This window comes from Cebidichthys violaceus, unplaced genomic scaffold, assembly GCF_023349555.1.
Source record: "Cebidichthys violaceus isolate CVI_PGR_0920_01 unplaced genomic scaffold, fCebVio1.0.p SCAF_10, whole genome shotgun sequence".
Taxonomy (NCBI): Eukaryota; Metazoa; Chordata; class Actinopteri; order Perciformes; family Stichaeidae; genus Cebidichthys; species Cebidichthys violaceus.
In genome coordinates, this window is record NW_027176263.1 from 17,611,433 (window position 1) to 17,630,454 (window position 19,022).

Sequence of the window (19,022 nt, forward strand, 5' to 3'; positions counted from 1 at the left end):
TTGTGAATCGGCTCATTCGCACATAGAAAAGAGCCAACTAAGCGCCAAATAACTGCATATCGTCTCATTCAAATACTCACAGTTAGCACAGGAGCACCGAGACGCTGCAGTACGGTTAAAGATGGATGTCAACCTCTGAGGGTGCTTTGAGAATTACACAGTTCATTTTTTGGTATTTTTTTGTAGGTTAAGCGACCCCAAAAATGCCCCCTTATTGTTTAGTGAACAACAGCGGCTAAGTTGTCAGAGTCACAGCCCAGTTTGGGTTATCTTTAAACGTGACTGACGAAGCAGTCCACCTGGAACACTCAATGGTCGAACCACCATCACCACCTTTTGTAGAAACAACGTTGAGACAATGTTTTTCCAAGGACACCCATGACAAACTTTCCCAGTGAAGCCATACCGTTATATTTCCAGGACACTCTCGAGGTGAACCTGTATGACAACAACCCCCTACAGTTTGACAAACTGATGACCTCCCTGAAGCTTGATGTCAGCAGTCTGTCTGTGGGGAAGAAGGAAACCAAGGAGTTCAGCATACACCCCGAGGTACAAGTATCAAACCCACTGTAGACATCTGGACGATCCATCCACCCGTTATCTGTGACTGCTAACAGACAGACAAGCATTCACGCTCGCGGCTCATTTAGAGTCATCAGTTAACCTAAATGCATGTCTTTGGACTGTGGGTGCTAACTCCACACAGAGGGGATTGAACCCAGGTCCTTCTGGCTGTGAGGCTGCAGTGTTAGCCACCACACCACCATGCAGCCCCTCTGCATGACGCTACATTTAAAAGAGTGTGGACGTTGATAACCCATAGGGCCTGCTAGCACTGGTCTTGCAGAAAAGCAACACCCCAGTGAGGGATCACGTCCTGGTTGCTTTGCTAGGGGGGGGGGACCTCCATCATCACCATCATTTAGGTGCCCTTGTGCAAGGCACCTAACCCACAAACTATACCTAAACACAGAGTACATTAATCAGACTGCATACCTGAAAACGTAGACGTTTGATGGATTCATAGCTGGATATGATTGACCTTGTTTTGTAGTAGCAGCAGTGCAGCACTTTTGTGTGCATCATGTATTTACACATGTTTCTGCCCTCTTTGGTCAAAGGGTAAACTCTGGATTGCCTTTGAGCTCATGGAAAGGTAACGTGTGTTTGATTGTATTTCATTTGGCATTTAAGTTTAACATATAATTTTAAATATTTAAATTGATTTGAAATAATTTTGTGTTTTGTTTTTTTTAGTGAGAAGAAAGTTGTCACAAGAAAGTTCTCCGTCCCCTCTGGAGGCTACCCCTCAGTGGTAAGGGCTCTACATACACACCCATGAAAACAGCATCTAGTAATGTGATCAGTGAAAGGTTCATAGATCCATATTCAGTCCACACCTTCAACCTATCCTGAACCTGAGTCTGTCATAATTGCTTGTTGGGGCTTCTTCAACAGAGGGAAACTATCTCCTACTTCAACTTGAATATCACCGTACTGAGAGCAGAACACATGGCCTTCAAAGACTACTGTAAGTGAAGTAATAATATGTGCTGTGCATGATTTGTATTGACGCTTCATCACTTTTAAAATGATTTTATTATCGTAAATTAAATATTTATTTAACCGTCTGTTTCCATTTTCCCGTCTCTGGGTTACAGTTTCGGAATCTGACTGCTACGTTATTCTCTCTCTCCCCACGGCAATGGCAAAAGCCTACCGTACTGCAACTGTGTCAAACACCAATGACCCAGAATGGAATGAAACGTTTACCTTCAGGGTCCCCACCCATGTGAAAGTGAGTCGACTCGATGTCAGCACCACGTCAAACTGACTGCTGCTGTTCAGAAAGAACCAGTTCAGTCAGTGTAGCGAGTTCTTCAATATTCTGATAACGTGTTGGTTTTTTCCAGCCAATAGCTAATTGAATTGGTGAAGAGTCAAAAGCTGTGTGACTCAGTAAGCGTTTCTGCTGTTTCCCCAGAACATTTTAGAAATGAAGTTGTATGACGAGGACCCTTTGTCACGGGATCACCTGATCGCCGAGCTTCTGTTTGACGTAATGAGTCTCACAGTAGGGAAGAAGGAGACCAAGGTCTTCACTACAAACCCAGAGGTAAAAGCAACCAGAGAACGACGCTCTGTGGGATTGTGATGCACTGAGATCTGATACAAATGAAAGGATTTCCTCTTGTCCACTTCTCTATAGACAGAGGGCAAACTTCTGATAGTGTTTGAGCTACTTCAGAGGTAACTGTGTATTACTGTCTTTACTTTATTGTCCTCGATCAAAACATTTGATTCAAAATGAGCCGGTTCAGAATAAATAACGTTTGTCTTTTTGCAGTGAGGACCCCCCTTGTGAATATGCCTCTAACGGCGTCCTTGTGGTAAGATTTTTAAAACAACATCAGCATTATACACCTAAATGTTAGGTCAGTTCTCAGATCGTTCTCCGAGTCGACTGGAACCCTAAACAAGTATGGATGATCACCAACTTGCAACATGAGAAGTCATTTAATTCCTAAATTCAAAATAGCAGCAGAATAAACGTTCATTGTCATTGCACAGATCACAGGTATCAAGACAACACAATGTATATTAGTAAAAAGCAGAGTAGTGCTGTACTGAATAAAGGACAGAATAAATACAATATTGAATTAAAATAGAATATACAGTTAGGGTATGGATATGCTCAGTATGAACAGTGTGTAGCGATGATACGCAAAGACATATACAGAATGAACATAGTATACTGCAGGTAAAAGTATGAAGTAATGATGGAGGTATTTGGGTTTTCCTCTCCTCAATGTCAACGTAAACTTTGAAGGCTGTAAAAGCAAAGAGGACGCAAAATCTTTCAAATGAGTTTGATCATCCTTTCCTAGAAAAGAACAACATACCGCCATTTTTATCAACATATTCATGCTGGATTACATGTTTTCCATCAGCATTTGCTAATTATCTTTTTCTTAATACACATAAATAAATCTTTACCGACTTCAGAATTTGTCATTAATCATATTTAGATATTTTTGATTAACCAGTTGATCTAAGAAATGGTAAACTTCATTCACAATAAATGATCGATTACATTTATGTACACAGGCTTCTACATATCAAGAATCCAAATGTCATAAGTGTCAATTAATACCCATACAACTCTATGTCGTTGCATCAAATGCTGCATAAACAAATCAAGGTTGCAGCACCATCAAATGACAGTGTTTTTCCAACTGGATGACCCAGAAAAGTGTGTCGCTGCCTCAGATAAGTTGACCTCACAGGGATCGCTCTGCTCAGCGCTGCTCTCTTGTGCAACATTCCATAAATTGCGCATACTCAGAAACAAGGCAATTGGCTCATTGATATTGTAAAAGCAACTGAAGTTCCAAAATATAAATAAAGACAAATTTATTAATTTCAAATATTGACTTTTTTTGTCTTTCGTCCACTACATCTATGTTCATTGCTGACACTGCTGAACGATCACTGTGATAAAGCGCTGCTATTAACAAGCATGTTTTCAATGGACAGACTGAAGACTGTGGTTGTGGTGCAGAGTGAAGACTTAACCTGCCAGTATGTGTGTTCTGACAATCTGACTTGAATCTTAAAAAGACTTATAGATACATGACCTGCTGCCTCATGGCACGGAGCAGACGGCTCCTGTAGCTCATGGGAATAATTACTATGAATGCATCTTATTTTGATAACCAGAGAAACTGATCTTTGTGTGTTCCAGGCTGCTCCGTTCTCTGTCCTGGATATTAACGTTGACAAGCTACAAAGTGATGACCGTAGGTAGTCTACAGTACTGTCTAGTTCCTTCAGTCAGGTTGACTTTACTTTCATTGTCCTGTTCACCAAATATTTGTTCACAAATTAAAGCGAAGGATTCAGGACGGGCTGTATTGTTATGGAACTCATAAGAACATAGGGCCAATCACCTAATAGGTGGCCGTTATTAAATCATTTTATAACATTAACAATTTCATATTTGACTATGTGTCGTGTGAAAGAGGTCACTCGTAACGAGCCCACGGTGAACTATTGTTTTCACTGGACTTCTCTACTGAGCCTTTCAGCATCTTTACAGCAAAGGAGCTCACGACTCTGACGACATTAGGGGAAAGCTGGTGAACATTGTGGAGCACATGGAGCTAAAAGGAGAATGCATATTAGACGTACAATCACTCAGCATCCAAAGACACACTTCCAAATAAATATTAATGCTCCATAACTGCTGGAAGCATTCAAAAAATTGTTTGCAAACAAGTTTGATATATCAACTGGAAGGCGCATATGGTCTCTGTGGAAAACCAAGCGTCTTACTCTCTGGCTGTGTGAGCAACACTCACAGTTATATAACTATACTATATAACTATAACTATGGAAGAAAGCAAATGACAAAAATCAAGACTCCTTGGAGATGTCTTCATCAGACAAATGGATGACTTTAGTATACTGATAACTTCCACTAATGACTCATCAAGCAACAGCAACACTGGTATTTATCAGTTTCAACAGATTAACCTGACATGTGGGGACATTCTTTTCTCCAGGTTTGTGGAACAAGGTGCTGAAACTGAGGGGTGCCTTTCAAGAGAATCACACACTTGATGCAAAGGAAACCGCAAAACTGCGTTTCTACATCAACAGAGACTTGGAGACAGAACTAGGAGTGGCAGTGAGTTGTAATTGTCTTTTAGTTTGACCTGTTTGACGGAGAGATGTCACATATTGTATAAGTGTAAGGTGTCCCTGGTCAACTTCACTTGTCACCTCCTTTAACAAACAAGAAAGGAAGAGGGGAAGGAAATAAGAAAAGAGAAGATAGAAAACAAACTTCTTCTTTTTTACGGTCTTCATTGCAAAAGCTTCTCTACAATAACTGCCACAACATACTTCAACATCTAGAAGGATAGCATAACATAGCATGCTATTTTTCTCTGTGTCTGCCAGCCCCCTGGTTCTACCAATGACTCTGCTGTTCCAATGGAAACGTATGCACATCTCCAGCCACTACCAGCCAAACATGCAGGCAAAGTGTCCCTTGTTATTGAGCAGGTAAGAAGCTTGTGTGCAGCTGGATTAACTGGTCCTCTTGTTTTGACCGGCTGAAGATCAGAGGACCGGCCGACCCCTTTGTGAACTTTATCACGCAGGGCTGTAGTTTCAATAATATATGTTGAGTAGAAATGTGGCTTTTTCTCATCACAGGATACAGTGGATTTAGACATGGAAACACATGAAGGGTAAGGTGCTTCCTACTTCCACTATATAGTATAACCAAAAGAATGTGACCTCCCAAATATTACACCTATAGCCTATGTGAGTTTTGAGCAAACCCAAAGTTAGCCTCCACTCTATTGGGAAAGTTTTGCATCAGATTTTGGAACCTGGCAGCAGGGATTTGCTCCCATTCAACCACATTAGTGAGTTCCAACATCAGTTTTTAATGTTGGTCTAGGTAATCCCTAAGGTGTTGGGTTGAGTTTAGGTCAGGGTCAATCAAATTATTTCACACGAAACTGGAAAACCATTTCTTCATGGACCTGACAATGTTTACAGGGGCGTTGCCATGTTGAAACAGGAAAGTTACAAACCCAAACTGTAACACAGTTTGAAAAACACTGTCTAAGATATACAGTTGTGGTCAAAAGTTTACATACACTTGTAAAGAACATAATGTCATGGCTCTCTTGAGTTTCCAGTTATTTCTACAACTCTGATTTTTCTCTGATAGAGTGATTGGAACAGATACTTCTTTGTCACAAAAAACATTCATGAAGTTTGGTTCTTTCATGACTTTATTATGGGTTAACAGAAAAAGTGACAAAATCTGCTGGGTCAAGAATTAGAAGCTGCTGGAACACAGGTGTCAGTGTCCACAGTCAAGCGTGTTTTGCATCTCCATGGACTGAGAGGCTGCCGTGCAAGAAGGAAGCCCTTGCTCCAAAAGCGGCACCTTAAGGCTCGACTGAAGTTTGCTGCTGATCACGTGGACAAAGATAAGACCTTCTGGAGGAAAGTTCTGTGGTTAGACGAAACAAAAATCGAGCTGTTTGGCCACAATGCCCATCAATATGTTTGGAGGAGAAAAGGTGAGGCCTTTAACCCCAAGAACACCATGCCTACCGTCAAGCACGGTGGTGGTAGTATTATGCTGTGGGGCTGTTTTGCTGCCAATGGAACTGGTGCTTTACAGAGAGTAAATGGGATAATGAAGAAGGAGGATTACCTTCAAATTCTTCAGGATAACCTAAAATCATCAGCCCGAAGGTTGGGTCTTGGGCGCAGTTGGGTGTTCCAACAGGACAATGACCCCAAACTCACATCAAAAGTGGTAATGGAATGGCTAAATCAGGCTAGAATTAGGGTTTTAGAATGGCCTTCCCAAAGTCCTGACTTAAAATCCCATTGAGAACATGTGGACAATGCTGAAGAAACAAGTCCATGTCAGAAAGCCATCAAATTTAACTGAACTGCACCAATTCTGTCAAGAGGAGTGGTCAAAGATTCAACGAGAAGCTTGCCAGAAGCTTGTGGATGGCTACCAAAAGCGCCTAATTGAAGTGAAAATGGCCAAGGGACATGTAACCAAATATTAGCACTGCTGTATGTATATTTTTGACCCAGCAGATTTGATCACTTTTTCTGTTAACCCATAATAAAGTCATGAAAGAACCAAACTTCATGAATGTTTTTTGTGACAAAGAAGTATCTGTTCCAATCACTCTATCAGAGAAAAATCAGAGTTGTAGAAATAACTGGAAACTCAAGAGAGCCATGACATTATGTTCTTTACAAGTGTATGTACATTTTTGACCACAACTGTAATTGTGTGATTCAGCATCAAAGGTGCTAAATTCCAAATTCAGAGCATATCTATTATTGAGGGATTGTCTCCACACGGCTCTCAACATGGCGACGGCGTCTAGCAGCTACCAAGCAGTGCTGACAGAGCTAACAGTGTTAACCTGGGGGAAACCAAAGGCTGTGTGTGAGCTTTCGTGACAACACCGTGTCAGCTGTAACAGCTGTATGAGCGCAGAACAGCTGTAATTAGCTGTGTGTGGCACACACATTGGACTCACATGCACTGAAGTGATACCAAAGCAAAGAACAGAGAAGCCCGGATTACAACACACACAGAGGGAGAGAGTGACTTCCTTCTCTGCTCAGGTAGACGTTACTCCACTATATCTGAATTTCGAGTGTAGCACCTTTAAGATTTCCCTTATTGGAGCTAAGGGGCCTCCAGCAAAACCAGTTAACAGTCCCAGACCAAAAGAACAACGACGGGGGCGTTCTCCTCGGTGCTGTGAGGGAGCTAAGCAGTGCAACAAACTTGAAACTGTCCACCAGAAGACGTCAGTGAAACAATGCTTGTTAGCTTTGTGTTGTGTTACACTTGCTTTAACCCTGTAAATCCACAGCGAGGGTCTCGCAATTCGTCTGGACTTTGACATCCCAACTCAAGAGAAAGAGTTTCTGAAGAAGAGGAACGTTGTAGTGGCACAGGCTTTGCAGAAGCTTCTTGGCGCTCCATCTGATCCTAAAAAGGTAGAGTGCAACTCTTTCTGTTTCTTTTGCCCTTGTACCCCCTGTCCACCACCCTACCTATGTCAATTTGCGTCTACGATATTGTGTCCATGACAATGCATGCTGCTTGCTCTCCTGGACAGGGGACCTGGGGACTTCCTCTGTGTACACTGCAGTCTGCAGCTGTGTTAGATGATGGATTTAACCTGTTTGTGCATCAGGTTATCTTTGCAGCTGGATGGCTTGGCAGTTTGCAGTTAATGATCGGTTAACAAGGGTTGGCTATCGGGCAGAAAACAATTTCTAAATTAGCATCCCAAGTAAAAATGTTAACATATGTGGCCACATTGCAACATACTGTCTTGCATCTCGAGATATAAGACGGCATAATCACATTTTGAGTTACAGGACACCAGGCACAGGCATTACTGTTATCTACAAGATCAAATTGAATAACTTTGGTGACTTTTCATCTCGATCTTTCATCTTTCATCAGTGCAAAATTTTAAATTTTAAATTCTTATGACCAAATAGCCTCGGCTGTACTTTGCGTTTTTTTCCTAAAAGCGTGCTGACTTTGAAAGCAAGATGGTGACCAAGGTGTACATTAAACATAAACTACTAAATATCATTTAGCATTTGGTCAAACTGCTAGAGCCACACCTCTGTACTCTCTGTTCAGGTGCCGACGATAGCATTGGTGGCTTCAGGGGGAGGGTCCAGAGCAATGACAGGCCTGCTTGGTAGTCTGAGAGGCCTGAAGGACATCGAGGTCCTGGATGCTGTCAGTTACATCACTGGTGTTTCTGGATCCACATGGTGAGTGAACCATTTGACTAGTCAAGTGTCCTCAGTATCCTAATTTCAATCCTCTCATTTTACATAGACAGGCAAAGACAGGCAATCCCTCACATTTCGGGCTGTGCCTTATAGAAAGCTTGTAATTAAATACAGGGCAGTGGGGCTGTGAAGAGAGGGCAACCTCCGAGGCTAAAAGAATTAACCGATGTGGAAGTGACAAATGCTGCAGGTCAACAAATTGTCTCTTGAGGCTGGTTCCAAAGAGTCAATCCCCACAGACCTCCATGTCAAAAGGCCCAACTTTACAGCAGAAATAAACATGTTCGCAGCCTGTTACAAAGAACGGTTTGGTCTCTATAGCCAATATCCTTGTTCCTGACAACGAGTTGAATTTCTATCTAACTCACCTGTTTAAATTATATTTAGGCTTAAAGGTATGCATAATTAAGGGCATGGCAACTTTGAATGAAGGGTGGGGGCCATCACAGCTGCAAGCTGTCTACTAGGTGTCACCTCAGCTAATTCGAGTTCACTAAACTTAACCTCCTAGCCAAGTTTGTGCTGTTGGTGCCTTTTTGAGAATTTGTCATTCAAATATCGGACAAATAATAATGCTTGCTGTGGCAGGCTGGGGAAAGACAACATCTGTGTCAGTAGACTATTATCTGCATAGTTGTGGTAGAAAAAGTCACAGAAGAGAAAAGAGAAACTTGAGGGACACCGGTGGAAAGACTGCCAGGTTCAGACCATAGGCTTTAAGAAATATGGACGTAGTTTCTGTGATGTCACCCAAAGGTTTCTGACAAACCGTTGTGAAGCTCTAAGTGGGTAGCTCTGGCCTTCGACATCTTGGCAATGAAGAGGCAGGCCTGGGTGACGTAAGAGTCTAAGTTACCTTGTAAGTGTGGTCGTTGAGGTAGGATGTGAAAAGGAAGAGTGCAGAGAGGAGGATCTGTTGCTTCACTGTGTCAAATGCTGCTGAAAAATCCAGCAGGATGATGACGGAGGAGAGGGAGCTCCAGCAGTTCAGAGTTCCTTCATGGCAGTCGTTGTTGAGTGGCCTGCCTTGAAACCAAACTGGTGGGGTAGCTGTGGGGACAGTTGCTGCAGAAAGTTTCGTGAAGACAGCAAGCTCAAGTGTTTCACGAAGAAATGGAAGAAGAGAGACACGTCTGTTATTCTTGACATCAGAAGTGTTGAGTTCGGTTTTCTTTAACGGAGGTTCACTCAAGCTGCATTTAGAGCGTTAGGAAAACAAAGAGGCACACCTGAAGTGGATGAGGGAAGAGTCATAAAGAAAAAGGTGAGAGAGGATAGGGTGAAGGAGGCAAGTGTTTGGGTGGGGGTACTTAAACCAATACTTTATTGGAGGAGAGTGTTGAATAGGAAGATAGAATAGGAGGAGAAGAGTTGGATATAGGACAGATGGTGTCAGCAGTAGGGTGGTGAAATGAGAAGTGTACTTTTTATGTTTTTTTACAAAGTAACTAATAAAATCGCTCGGTGGAAGCGGGGAAGAAGGTGGGTGGAGCGAGGAGCAAAATACTTTTTGGGGTTGGAGCAGGAGGATTGGATTTTGTAATGACAGAAATAGCTTTTAGTTGCAGATAAGGATGCAGTGCTAGGATTTCTACCGTTTTCTTTCAGCTGCGTTAACATTTAAGTACCAACAGGTATAGACTCCATGTCATCATTGGCCTTGCAAAGTTCAGAGCTGAATTAAATGAGCAATTATTAAAACAGCAAATGGCGTGTTGAGACATTTTCAACCCATCTTACACCAACTTTTTGTAAATTTGGTAAGAAATATCAATATTTCGTGCCTGGTTATATGAATTGATTTTCAATCATTGTACCCCTTTAAAGACTATTACTTCCCTTTTGAACAGGGCTATGTCTACTCTGTATCAGGAAGCTAACTGGTCACAGGAGGACATCGACGGTGTTATTTCAGCAAAGAAGGAACAGATGACCAAGAGTATCCTGAGTGCCTTCTCTGCCGAGAAACTCCAGTACTACAGAGACGAAATGGCTGAGAAAGAACAAGAGGGTTACAGTGCGTCACTCATTGATATGTTGGGCCTGATCTTTGAGCATCTTGTCTTTGGGAAGGTGAGCAGCTGTTGAACACTCTCTGTTCTCACTTTAATCATACTGTGTTTTACTTTGAAAGCTTAAAGATTATGTGTAACTTTCACAAAGTCCTTGTTTTTAAAGAGGACTTTTGGCAGTTAAGTTAGCGAGTGAACATCGGCCAAAACAGTGACTTGACACACACAAGACTGGAAAATAAATTAATGTTTAGAAAAATTTTACTATCCGTAATGTTCCTATATTATATTCGGACCACTGGCTCCGTGAAAGACCGCCACCCACCACAACACAGATCAGGGCTGATGGCTAGCTTGCCGTTTTGAAAATGACTTTCAGCTAATACAAGATTTTAAACCGCAAACATCAAACAAGTTCAATGTTTATAATCCGATACCCATAACAGCTGAGGACGCAAAATTACAAATTGTTGCCATCCACACACTATACAAACAAAAATTGATGTCATTATGTGTGGGATCCCTCAAATGTTTGACATCTGTTAAGATTTGATAAAGTATGGTCAAAGTATGGTCGGTCAAGCCTTGAAGCAACCAACAGCAGATCCATGCTGCATCCATGCAACAGTTAGCAGGCTAACGTTAGCTTAGGTTATGGTTAGCTTAGTTTGCGGCCCCATTGCTGATTGTCATAATACACAAGTTAGTATCTTGGATCCTGTTATGGTGAGGCAAGCTAGCAAACTAACATGTATCTGCTCACAATTAAGTTAGCAAGCAATCAAGCTATGGTTAGCCAGCTAGCTATAGTTTACTGCATGTAAACACAACACAGTAACCAACCGTGTTGGTTGCTTCGTAACATTAGTTGATTAGGTAATTTGCAAACAGCAAGATAGACAATTTATGAGCCAGATCAGCACTGGGAGTCTGGATGAGTCTGCCTCAAGACAGTATTTTAGCTGGTGAGCAATTTGTCTGCGTTAGCAGGCAAGCTAGCGCTGGGAGACCCCTGGCACTGGGTCTTGCACTGGTGGATTTCAAGTTACTACAGCCACCACTAAAGGGCCATCTCCAGACCGCCGCTGCAAAGTGTATAGAATGGAAACACAACATGGCTAACTTTTGGCTAGTGTTGTACACTGTTTTACAGTAGGGGAGCTGAAGTGAGGCAAGGCACACCAGAACGCGCACAAACGTCGTATCGTTTGGGTTTTCCTGGAAAAAAAAATTCTGAGGCCTTTACATAGAAATCAGTCCACAGGCTATTATAAGCAACTGAGAAAGCTGGGGAACGTTTAAGAAAGTTACACATAACCAATCAAATTAGGGCGTGTCGTTGAACCCTCATTTTATATTTTTCAAATGTTCTAAATAATATTATTAATAATAAAATTATATTTGGTTGGAATTACAGAAAGTCACCAGTACCCTGTCTGAGCAGCAGAGAGCAGTGAATGAAGGCCAAAACCCTTTACCCATATACACTGCTGTCAATATGAAAGATATGGTAATGCCTAGTTCTCATATCGAATGAATCATTAATTTTGCAACGGAAATGAATATGGGAATATTCAGCAGGACCAGGCTGATGATATAATAAAGATTCAGGACACAAACAGACCCCTAGAAGAACTTGAGCAAAATTGAAAACTGTGAAGGAATGATTGATTTTGTAATGATAACAAATCTTGTTGACAGAGTGGTGTGAGTTTACCCCCTATGAGGTAGGCATCCAGAAGTACGGGGCATTTGTCCAAACTGAGGACTTCGGCAGTCAGTTCTTTCTCGGTCGTATCATCAAGAAACTCCCAGAAGTCCGTATCCCTTATCTGATCGGTAAGACCACTCCTTCTGGTGCAATGTCAATGCATGGTAATACAATACTAATTTAAGGTAATTCCAATACATTTTTGTCAACATAATCAGGAATATGGAGCAGTGCTATTTCTGTCAGCATGACCCAGATATGGATGTTTGCTACGGGGTTCAAGCCTTCTTGGAGCGCCCCGCTCGGACCAGAAGTCAACAACATAGGTACAGCTACTTTATTTTATAGTGCAGAAAAACACATAAATAGACAATTTAAAGAATAAGGGTGAAGTTTCTACAGTTCTCTTGTAAACAAATCCTAAAAGCCAAACCAAACTAATTATAACCAACAAATTGTTTCGTCTTCCAATACTTTTCTACCCTGCCTTTGGAACTCTGTGCCAAACCCATTGTTTTCTACTGAGGACAATTATCTTTAAAAACTGGGGGTTTTTTTAAGATTCAGCAATTTCCTAAATAAGCTCCCTGTACAGGAGTTTGTCGGGTGAATAGTACATTTTGTGTGGACTTTGGTTCGAACATTTACTGCCACAAATGACCATGTTCTTTTTCCTCTCATTGAAAAAAATACAATGCATACTACCCTTTCATATTGGTCAATGTTATAAGTAGGCTGCAATTATCAGAATGATATGAACATTCAGGCTTCCTCATGTGGCTCAAAGGTATACTGCACATATAAATCTTAAATAAAAGACTATGGAAGAAACTGCTAATTTATTTGGCGATTCTAAGGAAATCTCCTGCGACCCCTCTGTGGGTCTCGACCCAGGAATGACTGCGTTAGTACAATACAACACCATGACGAAGATGGATACAAAATACAGTGCCCGCATTCCTCATAATGACATATCAAGACATATGAATTCAATTTTAATAGGAATAATATAGAATATTGCCAGCTTGGTCATTTAAAGCATTATCTTAGATCATTAAAGAGATTCAATGTTTACACAACAAACCATATAACAGAATTTTAAAACCTTTTTACTGTGTTTATTACCATCATGGTACAACAAAGACACTTCCATGTAAGAGCATAATAATGTATGTATTATTGAGATGTTGTGTTCTTTTGACAGACGTTGACACTGAACCATCAAATCAGGACACATACCTCATAAATCCAACCACAGGTATCACCAGCATTGTGACTGACTTCTTCAAAAACCGTCCAGTCATTGCTGAAATGTACAATTTCATGCGCGGACTCTTCATGCACAGGGACTACGATCAACAGAGCAACTTTGTTGTCTGGAAAGGTATGCACTCACAGTCCTGTTATTGATATTTTGCATGCACAATACACTTTCGCCCAAAATGAAAAACATTCGAAACAATGCTGAGCCTCTAGCTCTCTAGCATGTACATTTCAGGAGTGATCACAACTGATCCCTCCTGACTAATACATCTATTTTTTACTTGCCCGATCGGACAACAGCATGAGGCATTCCACTTGCCCCAACACAGAGTTTACTTGCCCTGGACAAGCGGCCAAGCGTTAATATAGAACCCTGGGCATTATCATCAGCATACTGAAGCTTCAGCTGTGGGAACCTGGGACTCGGCCTTAAACTTATTTTAGTAGAAGAGCTGGCCATCTGTTCTTCATTAGAATACAGGTTTAGGCTGCTGAAATGAAGAACGACTGTAATGAATAGATAGGGGGCAATGAAACACACTACTTGACACCAGTTTTACCTTGAGAGACTGTGTCTTGTTTCCCTTGGTGCTAGGGGGAGTCTCAATGTGCAGTCTCTGTTGAGTTGAAAGCTTTGGTTAGATCAATGTAGGCCCCATGTCAACTGGCATTGAGAGGATGTGGCCCAGGCCTCCTTTATTGTCTTCTGTGAGTAGTGTGGGAACAAAGTTGTTGTCCAGCTTCAAACAAACCATATATCGGCGTGGACATTGATGGGACAGTTCAGTAAGATGGTTGGCCACGCTGGTTCAGAGCCCACCCCATGTATCTGGGGATAACACACAGGTTTCCTTTGAGAAGAAGGTGTAGCTTCCTTTTTCCCCCACTGCCCTCCTTCTTCCAATCTGATTTCATGCTATGATTTAAACCTCCATAGCGCCATTGCACCAATGACAGTTCACGTTGTTTATTACCTTCAGGTTGATGCCTGTATCTGACATATTTTCATGAGACACAAGTGCAATAGCATGGACTACATCAGAGTCGGGGGACTCCCTCTGCCAGAGCCCTCATCTGTCTTCATAGCTATTGGGATTTCCCCCATGTTCTCCAGCCACCATCCTCCACCTGCTCTACCATTTCCTTCCACCTTACCACTACATGTGGCCCTATCAGGAGCTGAGCAGACAGCATCACTTGGGATGAACGGAAGACCCAAATATCCCTTCCATGACTACATCGTGACTTTCCGGAGAAGGTTCAGCTAAAGAACTGACGTGCCATATTGAGCACCATTTTGACGGTATTTCCAGCCAAATACACAATCAAAGTAATCACGCCTGCGTCGACTCAGTATCCTGAATTTTCCAAGCAACAGTGTGGGACACACCACACAAAACAGAGATCTGCCACAGAGATTCAATCTCAGCTGCTGGGGCAAGGCAGCATTGTCAACCACATATTCTTGCAACTGAAGTTGAAGATTTGTTTGTTATTTTCTCCTTCTCTGTGTTCTGTCCAGACACACATCTAGATGCCTTCCCAAACCAACTGACACCCAGGGACTCCACTCTGTGCCTGATTGATTCTGGTCATGCCATCAATATTGGCTGTGTACCTGTCCTGCGGCCAGAGAGAGATGTGGATCTCATCATATCTCTGAGTTACTCGTGGGAGCCAGAGCACATCCTCAGGGTAAACAGAATGAGGAGGCGCTCATCTGGGACGAAACAGAATGTATCAACATTAACATTACTCTATGATCATGTTTATCTATTAGGTCCTGGAGAAGACAGCTGCTTACTGTAAAGACCATGACATCCCCTTTCCCAATGCTGACTATGCCAGTCTGGAAAAGGAGCCTCAAAAGGAGGTCTACATCTTCGAGGATAAGGAGAATCCCATGGCCCCGATAGTGGTTCATTTCCCACTTGTCAATGTCACATACAAACACTTCAAACGCCCTGGTATGCCCGTTTAAACAAGTTGAACTTCACTGCAACAATGTTGCTTCTATTGCTTTATTCTTTTTGCTGTACATCTTGAAACATTACCCATCTTGAGAGAGATGGGTAATGACATGAAACAAAGGTCCCAAGCCAAATGCATACTAGAGTCATCGTGGTGCCTTTGCCCCAAGGCCAACAGGGCGCTTCACGCTGCCTACTGCAGCTAATGTTAAGCACTACAAATTGGGGACTCAACCAATCGACTTGAACCAATAAGAACAAGACATATACTTGTGTATTATATTGTGCTTTATAGGACATGATTTAACCAATTGTGTCATTATCTTATGACTTTACAGGTGTGAAGCGTGAGACGGAGGAAGACATAAGAGCTGGAGAGGTGGATGTCAGCAGCAGCAACTCTCCATACACCACCAACAACATGACCTACTCAGAAGAGGATTATGATGCTCTGGTGGACCTGACCACTTATAACATATTAAACAACAAGGAGAGCATCCTTGAGGCTTTGCGTAAGGCCCTGGAGAGGAGCGCATCCAAGTGAAAGAAGTAAAGGATAAGATGTATCAAGCTTCTTGTTACAGAAACAAGACAAGTCACTGAGGTCAATTCCCACACCTCTATATAATAATAATAATAATAATACCTGAGGCAACGGGTTGGGGGCATGGAGGGGGAGGAGGTCTGTAAGGTAGGGAGGGGCCAGGTTGTTTAGGGCTTTGTGGGTGGTGAGTAATATTTTAAAGTCTATTCTGTATTTAACCAGGAGCCAGTGGAGGTTGCAAAGGACCGGGGTGATGTGTTCATAGCGGCGGGTGGAGGTGAGCAGTTGAGCGGCAGAGTTCTGAACATATTGGAGTTCATTGAGGATCTTGTTGGGAGAGCCGTAGAGGATGCTGTTGCAGTAGTCGAGTATGGAGGTTATGAGGGCATGGATGAGAATTTTGGTGGTGGCAGAGGACAGGGAGGGCCGGAGGCGTGCGATGTTCCTGAGGTGAAAGAAGGCAGTTTTGGTGATGTGGTTGGCGTGGAGTAGGAAAGAGAGGGTGGGGTCGAGGATGATACCGAGGTTGCGGACCTGGGTGGAGGGGGTGATGATGGAGCCATCAATGTTGAGAGAGAAGGTCTTGGCTGAGTGGGTGAGGGAGTTAGGGCCGATGATGAGTAGTTCAGATTTATTGCAGTTGAGTTTGAGAAAGTTCTGTTGCATCCATGATTTTATATCAATGAGAGTGGAGTGGGTGACTGAGGTGATGGTCTTGGAGGAGAAGTAGAGTTGGGTGTCGTCAGCATAGCAGTGGAAATCGAGACCATGACGACGGATGATTTGTCCAAGGGGAAGGATGTAAATGATGAAGAGGAGGGGACCAAGCACGGAACCTTGGGGGACACCGTGGGCGACTGGGGAGGTGAAGGATTTACAGTTGTTTATTGCGATTAATTGATGTCGGCCTGAGAGATATGAGGTGATCCAGGAGAGGGCAGTGCCAGTTATGCCAAGGGAGTACTGGAGACGTGAGAGGAGGATGGAGTGGTTGATAGTGTCGAAGGCGGCGCTGAGGTCAAGGAGGATGGTGAGGAAGCCAGAGTCAGCAGAGAGAAGTATGTCATTTGTGATTTTCAGTAGGGCGGGTTCTGTGCTGTGTTTTGATCGGAAGCCGGATTGGAAGGGTTGGTAGAGATTATAGTGATTGAGGTGGGACTTGAGTTGTGATGCAACAGCTCTCTCAAGGACTTTGGACAGGTAGGGGAGGTTGGAGATGGGCCGGTAGTTGTTGGGGATGTCGGGGTCAAGGCCAGGTTTTTTCAGCATGGGGGTGACAGCAGCGAGCTTGAGTGGGGGGGTATGAGACCAGAGGACAGTGAGGAGTTGATGATGTTGGCAGACCTGTAGAGATTACCCCCGCAAGGGGGGGCCTCGTGTGGCCCTCACCCCCAAAAAAAAAATTAGAATTACATGGGATGCACACTATGGTCTTATTGTCTTGTCTGTGTTTCCAGAGTTGATATTAAAAATAAAGAAAAATATATTTAATTGTGCTTTCTTTGTTAGCTAGGTTAGTGATGTGACGACATAGGTCAGAAGGTCACAGGCCGGCAATAGGTAGCTAACGTTAGCTCTGATTCACTCAGTGACGTTAGCACTGATTTACTCAGTAACGTTAGCACTCATTCACTCAGTAACGTTAGCACTCATTCAGTCAGTAACGTTAGCACAGATTTTTCCTGAGGAGAAAATTAAATGCAAATTCAAAAGCGGTGCCCAAAAGCGCCATTCAAAACAGAAAACTGCTGAATTGAATGCCAAACCAAGAATCCAAAAAGTATTTTTCGACCGGCCGGTGAAAGATGCCTCAAATGAAAAGCTGAAAGTCCATAATCATAGCATAGATGGAGAATAAAAGCACACGCAGTCCAGAGCGTAAAGACTGCACACCGATTCTATTAAGACGTGCACTTGTGTAGGCTATTCACTCTTGCAAGCCTGTAACAGATATGCCCATTCTACTCTATTGTAGTTCTACTGTAGCCTATACTAACATTTGTTCTCTGTTTGAGCTGTTGTTTTTTCTGTTTGAATAAAGGTCCCTCAAAAGAAAAGCTTGAATTTTGATATTTTGGGCTCTCAGGGTTATTTACAGGATATTTACTCAACAACATTATAAACTACTGTTTCGAAAATAAGCATCAATGTCTTACAGTCTTGATGTGGAACATAATAAGCTTCTCCAACTTAGACCAACTTCGTACCTTCAGTATACCATCTGAGGTAGTAGGAAGTAAGAGTATTTCAAAATAAAAGCCAAGGCAATAGACTGTATGCAAGAAAGTCTTATTTACAGTCTATGACGCAAGCGCATACCAGGGTAACATTAGAGTGGGCCGCTGGGAGCATGTTAGCACCAGTAGTTGATTAAAATTGGTTTAATATTGTGCATTTATTCAGTTTTAATTAATGTGTGCATTGTTTGGTGCAACACAGTTCGTAATAAAGGTATAATTGTGTGTGCAGAGTTGTTGCTGTTAGTGCTGCTATTTAATGATCTACTGTTTCTTCTGTTGCTTGACTAAATGCAGAGCTACACATATCTACATGGAAGAATTAGCATGCGTTGATTGTTTGACAGTACATAATGGTAATTGATAAATACAGAGACATTTGTTTTATTCTTATTGAACACCCTTCAGTGGAACTGGCTTTAGTTACCACCTTGTCATAGCCTCCTTGTCTTCATCACTATATCCTCACCATTATGATTGCACCTTCATCACTGTCATTTTCATCATCATCGTCCCAGCGAGCATTTTTCCATTGAAGAGACGACTATGGCCACCGTTGAAAAGACCTTCAAAATTGAAGACGTTAATTGAACGTTCGCGTTTAGGCCATGAAGTGTACATCTGTAAATAAAACGTGTTTAGTATTAGAACAAAATATTCACTTTCAGACCTGTTTTTAACTTCTTCTCCCTGGTGACCATAGTTGTTTTTTAAACATCTTTTCAACGGAAAGATGCTTACTTGGACATTACACAGTATGATACTTTATATTGTTTGTATATTGCTGTATGCCAAACACCAATGTTTCACTTTTGCTTTACTCACTTCCTCCACATTCAAACTGTGTACAGCCTCACTCGCTTTCTGTCGAGTATTTTACATGTGAAATGGGCT

General features: G+C 42.3%; 1 protein-coding gene across 1 annotated transcript; it reads left to right on the top strand.

The window, feature by feature from the left end:
* The first annotated feature begins 1,505 nt into the window (after positions 1 to 1,505).
* Positions 1,506 to 15,929, top strand: LOC137878532 (cytosolic phospholipase A2 zeta-like). Its single transcript, XM_068718873.1, has 19 exons — positions 1,506 to 1,534; positions 1,665 to 1,801; positions 1,988 to 2,119; positions 2,213 to 2,253; positions 2,351 to 2,393; positions 3,749 to 3,803; positions 4,569 to 4,693; positions 4,969 to 5,073; positions 5,227 to 5,261; positions 7,446 to 7,572; positions 8,234 to 8,370; positions 10,242 to 10,464; positions 11,821 to 11,923; positions 12,105 to 12,242; positions 12,333 to 12,440; positions 13,319 to 13,498; positions 14,900 to 15,072; positions 15,158 to 15,344; positions 15,686 to 15,929. The coding sequence occupies exons 1-19, from the start codon at positions 1,516 to 1,518 to the stop codon at positions 15,889 to 15,891; spliced, it is 2,274 nt and encodes a 757-aa protein (XP_068574974.1). The 5' UTR covers positions 1,506 to 1,515; the 3' UTR covers positions 15,892 to 15,929.
* Positions 15,930 to 19,022: the final 3,093 nt, after the last annotated feature.